The sequence below is a fragment of the Vipera ursinii genome (genome assembly GCF_947247035.1).
Source record: "Vipera ursinii genome assembly, chromosome: 1".
Classification (NCBI taxonomy): Eukaryota; Metazoa; Chordata; class Lepidosauria; order Squamata; family Viperidae; genus Vipera; species Vipera ursinii.
Genome location: NC_139512.1, coordinates 198,494,496 through 198,502,294, shown reverse-complemented (window position 1 = coordinate 198,502,294; position 7,799 = coordinate 198,494,496). Strand labels below are relative to the sequence as shown.

General features: G+C 39.2%; 1 protein-coding gene across 1 annotated transcript; it reads left to right on the top strand.

The window, feature by feature from the left end:
* Positions 1 to 506: 506 nt before the first annotated feature.
* Positions 507 to 5,636, top strand: PROKR1 (prokineticin receptor 1; the record flags this gene model as incomplete). The annotated part of the gene is made up of 2 exons (XM_083350318.1): positions 507 to 994; positions 4,940 to 5,636. The coding sequence occupies 2 exons, from the start codon at positions 507 to 509 to the stop codon at positions 5,634 to 5,636; spliced, it is 1,185 nt and encodes a 394-aa protein (XP_083206444.1).
* Positions 5,637 to 7,799: the final 2,163 nt, after the last annotated feature.

Genomic DNA, 7,799 nt, shown 5'->3' with positions numbered 1-7,799 from the left:
TCTTGCTGGCAGGAAACTGATCACACTCCATTTAATTACTTGGGTGGCTAAAATGCAAGGGTGGCAGTTTTGTTCCTCTAGGAGCCTTTCGCAGACTGCAAAAGGCTGAAGGAAATTTAACTTTATTTCTTCCCTCTCTTCACTGTCCATCCCCGAGCTCTGTCTTTGCATGGAAAATATTCCTACCTGAAAAAGCCCCTCGTGTGGATTTGAAAACTGACCTTGTTTTGTCTGAACGTAAAGAAGTGGGAAAGGATCTTAGAAAAAGATTTGTCTTTCCCAATCTTTGGCACGCCTCAGGATAAGCTTTTGGGGGGAGAGAATGGTATATTATCCTTGCTCTAAGTGGCTTTACTTCTTTCCAGTCTTGAAAGGTGAAGAGGGATACTGCTGCTGTTGAAGATGTTGAGAACATGACTTGCAGAACGGTGAGATTTCTCCCATGGATGGTGATGAAAAGATAGTTCAACAAAGCGTCGCTGAAGAAAAGAGACAAGACCACCACCATGAAGCAGGAAGCACATCATCCCAATAACACATACCCACATACCAGCTTTGCTGCTATCTATGGCAACCACATTGGAGACTTCCCTGCTTACCAAAACTTCACTTTCAACTTCAGCTACAGTGACTATGATCTGCTCTTGGATGATGGTGACGATATGACCAAGACTCGCACTTTCTTTGCTGCCAAAATTGTCATTGGTGTGGCACTGGCTGGCATCATGTTGGTCTGTGGCATTGGCAACTTTATTTTCATTGCTGCTCTTATCCGTTATAAGAAGCTGCGGAATCTCACCAATCTTCTCATTGCAAACCTGGCTATCTCAGACTTCATTGTGGCCATTGTTTGCTGTCCATTTGAGATGGACTATTATGTGGTACGCCAGCTGTCCTGGGAACACGGCCATATCCTCTGTGCATCCATCAATTATTTGAGGACTGTCTCCCTCTATGTTTCAACTAATGCACTCTTGGCCATTGCTGTGGACAGGTAAGGGGGCTATTGGGAAGCTAGGGCTGACTGGACCCAGGAATTGCTGTATCTATTGTTTTTGCAATTAGGTTCCCTGTTCCTCTCTTCTTTTCTTTTCTTTAAAAAAGCATATGATTTATTGGAAGCCTTCTTCCATTTCAGAGCCCTTCGCCATCATTGCACTGAAAGATAAATCACAGTTATCGTTTGACATCCAAAGCTGAGAGTTGTAATAAAAAGCTGCTAGGGGAAACATCTGACAAAGGTTGCTAGATCTTGGCAGAGTTATGTGCAGATTGAAAGTGGGGCCATAGACCTGCAATTTAGCAACTCCCACCAAATACCACCTCAGATCTGAGCAGAAGTCTTCCACTTATACTTCTGCTTGGGATAATCTCTTCTGGCTTTCTGAGAGTGATATTGATGGCTTTTCTAAAGTTACTCACCTCTGGAATTCCAGTGATCCTAAGTTACTACATTATAATGAGAGGCAATGGATGTCTGCTCTTTAGAAGTGGTTATGAAGAAGGGAGGAACACTGTGGTTGCTGGAAATGGATCCAAAGTAATAAGCTTTTTATTTTCAAAAACCCAGCTCTTTGTTTGTTTCACATGCTGATGTTGTTGTCATTTGCAGAAGAAAGCAATTTGCAGAATTAAGGCAAAACATTTTTGAGAATTGTGTTTTCCCAAATGACTGCTATCCCAGTAGAAATAAGATTTGATTTTGTAGTTTTAGAACAGCATCTTGTACCCATCTCAGATATAAATCAAAATGCTTTTGCTTTGTTTGTCCTAGTGGGACTTGATCACCAAACCATTTACTGCATTTCAAACATCAGGTTTGGAAATATCTAGAAGAATTTAAACAAGTGTTCAAATATGGAAGGCAGGCAAGGCTGAAAGGAATATCTTTTTGGTGTAATTATTAAGGAGGCTGCAATGAAACACTAATCATGAACAAAGATTGCCTAATTTCCCCTCCACAAGAGAAGCTATTGTTTCGGGCAACAATCCTACATTAAAGCAATTATGTAAATCTGCAGGCTTTTTAAAAAGATTTAAATAGAACCCCAAATTAATTCACGGGATTCTTTTGCATTTGAAAATGGCAAAGTTTGGATAAAATAGGTATACATGCTCTATTAGCAGCAACTCTTAGTGTCAGTTAGATACTTGTTTGAAAAATGTTCTTGGTGTTAGCTTCCCTACAAATTGCTAAACTACAGTCCCCATCTCCTTAACCAGTACAGGTAGCCCTCAATTTATGAACACAACTGAGCCCAAAATTTATGTTGTTAAGTGTGAAATTTGCTAAGTGAGTTTTGCCCCATTTTACGACTTTCCTTGACACATTTGTTAATTGAATCCTTGCAGTTGCTAAGTTAGTAAGATGGTTGTTAAGTGAATCTGGCTCCCCCATTGACTTTGCTGGTCAGAAGGTTGCAAAAGGGGATTGTGGGACCCCAGGATGCTGCAACCATCATAAATATGAACCTGTTGTCAAACGTTCGAATGTAAATCACGTGACCATGGGGACGCTGCAATGGTCATAAGTGTGAAAAATGGTCATAAATCACTTTTTCCAGTGCTGCTGTAACTTTGAATGGTCACTAAACAAACCTTTGTAAGTCGAAGACTACCTGTACTGCTCTCTGACATCTATCTATAGCTGGGGATAATGGGATTATAATCCAACTCATTTGGAGATAATGCCAAATTGTGGAAGGCTTGCCCAGATGACCTCCTATAAAGATAGCAATCCTTTCTGTTCAAGCATTAATCTTGGAATGAGCTAAGAATGTTTATGACATCAACCTTCAGTGGCCTTTGACATATTCAACATCTGACAGCATGTTTGCAATATACATTGATACATTCCTCAGCACATGCTTTTATAGGCAATTATAGTCATGTGATAGCTTTGTAATATAGGCTAAAAAATGTGGCAGAATTGGAATTTGTCATTCCCTTCTAAAATCTGGATCCACCCTAGAGATATCAATCTTATAGTTGAAATTATAGGATGGTCCAACATGATTCTCTAAATATTTACACCTTTAAATGTGCCAGATTAATAGCAATGTGGAAACCTATAAATAAGTGTATACTCCATTCAGATAGTTTACTCTGTGGTGTATCAGAAATAATTTTTCTACAGTTATTTTATACTACCTGTACCACCATCTGAGATGTTGGATCTGATGTACAAATAATGGGATCCACTTGCTCAGCAAATGTCAGATAGAAAATATTGGAGAGCAGTGGCATGGAAAATATTACGCTACAGCAGAGAAAATTTGGCAACAAAGAAAAGACAAGATCAGATTTTTTTTGGTTGTACTGCCTGACTTTGGAGAATGTCACTGTAATTTAGAGACAAATAATTCTCTAGGGCTATACAAAACTTCAGTCCAATCACCTAACTGAAGATGAACTATGACAACCTCCACCACCCTCCCATATACACCCCCGTGCACACACAAATATATTAAAAGTGAAGCGATCACATTATGGACTTACATCATTACTGATGCCTTCCCTGACTATTCCAAATGGGAGCTGTGACTTTCCATTGTTGGAAGAATCTTGCTGCTCAGACTCAGAAGCCTCTTCAGACTATTAGAACTAAGAGGTCCTTGGTGCTCTCTGAGCTTGGTTGTTTTCTTGCAGATGTTTTATTATCCAAACTAGGTAAAATCATCAACCGAGTTCAGAGAGTACCAAGGACTCTGAACTACAAATATTTATTGGTACTATCAGAACTGCTGTCCAAGTCTTCAAGATGACACAGAGTGGCTCATCAAGCAAAACCACATTGGCTCTGAAACTCAATGAGGCAAGCTGAATCATCTCCCCAATGCAGATCCAGACCTCTTCAGGCAGGACCATAACTCTCACACTGTCAGTCATCCAAAGTGCACATCACACTAAGTCAGGGGTCTTCAAACCTGGCCCTTTTATGACTTGTGGACTTCAACTCCCAGAATTCCTCAGCCAGTGTGCCTGGCTGAGGGATTCTGGGAGTTGAAGTCCACAATTCATAAAAGGGCCAGGTTTGAAGACCCCTGCACTAAGCTATGGCACTATAAATAGTGGCTTGATCCACACATACATAAAACCATAAATCATGTATTACAAACTTCAACATATGGATTTTTATGTTGTACACAGCTGTAAAGTGTAAAGGATTGGGAATAATCTTAGGAGTCAAGAGAAAGTGCCACAGCCTACAATCCAAAGGACAAATGGGGAATAGAAAAAGTGTCTCAGAACTGACCTTCCTTAATTCTCCAGACTTAAAGGCAGGGGCGGGCAGGTAACGTGTATGATTGTGACCAGTATCTGCAGGTTTATCTGAAATCTGAAGAAATTACAGAAAATTGATCTCAGATACCATTGAACAAGTGGTATCTTGCTAACATATTTTTTTTCTGGAGTTATCATGCCACTTCCTATGAATCTCTAGGGGGTGCTTTATTATTGGATGCTATGTACTGCAACATTAATGGAAGAGATCTTTTAATCAAATATTAGGGCAACATTTTCTATCTTGGTGGCCTGCAGATGTTGATAAACTATACTTAACCACACTGTATTGTGTCGAGGAATGGTGGGTATAGTAGTTCAAAAGACTGGGGTATATGAAGTAGGGAAAGCTATATTTGAACTCTACAGAGCAATGATGATGATGGGAGCTGTGTTCCCCACTTGAAATAAAAATTATACTACAGCTTTGAATGCAGGATAATGGGGGTTTTTTGCCAATTGCTCAGAATTAGTAGCATTATATCAATGATACAGTGTCTACAATTCCATTTCTTAAATATTGGAATAAGAGCAGCACAACAACCAATAAAATAAATTGCCATTTCTATTAATTATACTATAAGCTACTTTGAAGCAAGCAAAACAACAAGTGGCTCTTTTCTAATACAAATTTGGAAACTTCTGTGTTTTGCAGGTACCTTGCCATTGTTCACCCATTGAAACCTCGGATGAATTACCAAACAGCAACCTGTCTAATTGCTTTGGTGTGGATCGTCTCCCTAATCATTGCAATACCATCGGCCTATTTTGCAACGGAGACCGAACTATTCATGATCAAAAATCAAAAGAAATTTTTCTGTGGACAGATTTGGCCAGTCGATCAGCAGATGTATTACAAATCCTATTTTCTGTTCATCTTTGGGGTTGAATTTGTTGGACCAGTCTTCACTATGACTCTCTGCTATGCCAGGATCTCACAGGAGCTTTGGTTTAAAACTGTGCCAGGCTTCCAGACAGATCAGATCAGAAAAAGGCTTCGTTGCAGAAGGAAAACTGTGCTGGTGCTCATGTGCATCCTAACTGCCTATGTTCTCTGCTGGGCACCCTACTATGGCTTCACAATTGTCCGTGACTTCTTCCCCACTGTCTTTGTGAAGGAAAAGCATTACTTGACAGCCTTCTACATAGTGGAGTGCATCGCCATGAGCAATAGCATGATAAATACTATGTGTTTTGTGACAGTCAAGAACAACACCATGAAATACTTCAAGAAGATTATGTTGCTTAGGTGGAGGTCCACCTACTATGGATCCAAGGCTAGTGTAGATATGGACATCAGAACCAGTGCAATGCCCATCACTGAGGTGGTGGACTGCATTAGACTAAAATGAAGTCTGGAGAAATATTGTCTAACAGCCAAGGTTCATTCACTCACTACTTTGCTTTCTTTTCTTCTTTTTTAATATGTCAAAATTTACCAAGGAAGTTGCTGTCCAGCAGAGCACAGACTAAACAACATCTTTGAAATGCTCCAGAAAGCAGAACACTAGGCACAACCAGCTTTATCACTTTGTTGTAACTCATTTTCTCTGGTGTGAAATTATATTTACTCTATATCTAGACTGGAAATCAGCATTTGATAAAAAAATGGGATTATTCCAAAATCTAAGATTCTTTCTTGACTCTCATCAAAATCCCCATTACTTCATATTGGGACAGAAGCAAGCAATATGCCAACTCACTCCATATGTAAGACAGAAAGGCAAGGACCCTTTTATGATCAACCAGTGATTATGGATCAATGAGCTTCAAAATGTTTTATATTATCAGAACCTACACATGCAATTCCAGTAGTGTGGTAAGGTCCCTTACGATAGACACTAGAATGGCTGGAATTAGTTGCAGTGTCTGTAAAACGTCTGCTCTTTTCTTTGTAATAGTATCCGTTTATAGTATCTGTGATATCCCTTTCTTGCAGAAATCTTGTAGCCTATTGATGTTTATAGATGTATGGGTGAGATGTTTTTATTCCTACCGCAGGCTTGATAGAGCTGCTATATTTTCTTTCAGTCTCAAATCTATTTAACTTAAATGTACAATAGGGAAAAAGAAAACAGACCCCTATATTTGTAAAACACAATGTTTTTTCATCTTTATTTATTTTTTATTTATTTATTTAAATTTATAGGCTGCCCAACATTATTCTAATTTTGAAGCGATTGCCTGTGGCTTACAGCTGTCTAATAACAAGCTGCATAGGTAAATAAGGATCCATTTGTTTTTAAAGTTCTTCAGAATATAATGAATTTGCCCTCTGAACCATAGTTTTTTTTAAAATGCCCTATCTTTTCCCAGAACTTTCTAAAATCTGAAGCTGACTTGGTTCAAAACAGCTAAAAAGGGAAGGCCTTTCTGCCTCCCTGTAATTCAAGTGCTGAGTAGAAGGTGTCAAGTATGCTTGTGGTACCCAGATAGAACAAAAAGCTATAGAGATCAGTTAGCCCACATACGCATAATTAGGAGAACTGAAAATATATTCCTGGATAGATATAATCCACAGAACAAACTGGGAAAGCTGAGAGGTAGAAGAAGCCCAAAGTTTGTGTATTTTATGTAAGGTGTATGTACTCATCTGTACTTTCTTACAAATACTGTACTGACCATGACTTGAAAAATGCAAAGTACACATTGCAGATCTGAAAGACAGAACAAATGTTGTCCGATAAAAAAAAACATCTCTACTATTCTCCTGAAACCAAAATGGCTTTCCTCTCCCCCAAAATAATGCAGTCAAGAAAATCAGGGAACTTACCAAATAGTATGAACCGGCTTTGCTGAATATGACTAACCTCCTGATGGGTAGACTTTGACTTGCAGAATTCCCCAGATAGCCGTAAGTATCCATGGGTTCAAGGTGACAAGTGGCAAATACATCCTGCCCACTGAGTATGATGTTACAATGCATGTACGATGAATCAGTGCTTGCATCATAATGCTTGAAATGATACTTCTGCCTTTAGCATGGCCATTGCTGAGCATTTGGGGAGTTGAAATCCCATCCATTTGGAGGGAGCCCCAGATTGGGTAAAAGGGTTTGGGCCTCATCCCCACTGTCTGCAATACAAAAAAGTGTTACCCCACTTGGTAAGAGGAATCATGACAGACTACACACTCTTGAGATTTCTCCAGGACATTTTATAAGGCATGAACAACTTCTTCAACTAAGAAGCTTATTTGAAAGAGCCAGTAACTTCAGATGCCCTGAAAAGAATCAGGTTTGTAATTGAATAGTTGGGGAGTTCTAATTATTGTAGCATTTCTACTCTTCCCTCCAAATAACATCATCCCAGGCTAACACTTGGAGTGTGAGAAGAGATGGTCAGTTCTAGATTATGATCTTTGTAAGTCTGGTCATCTTTTTCTTTACAGCCAAACATATGGAGGTTTACTCAAAATTATCCCATCAAACCTACTGGGACATGCTCCAGAATAAAGTAGGAATAACCAACTAGGAGCTAATTGTAGACTCAATTGGCTCTAATTATTACATGCTT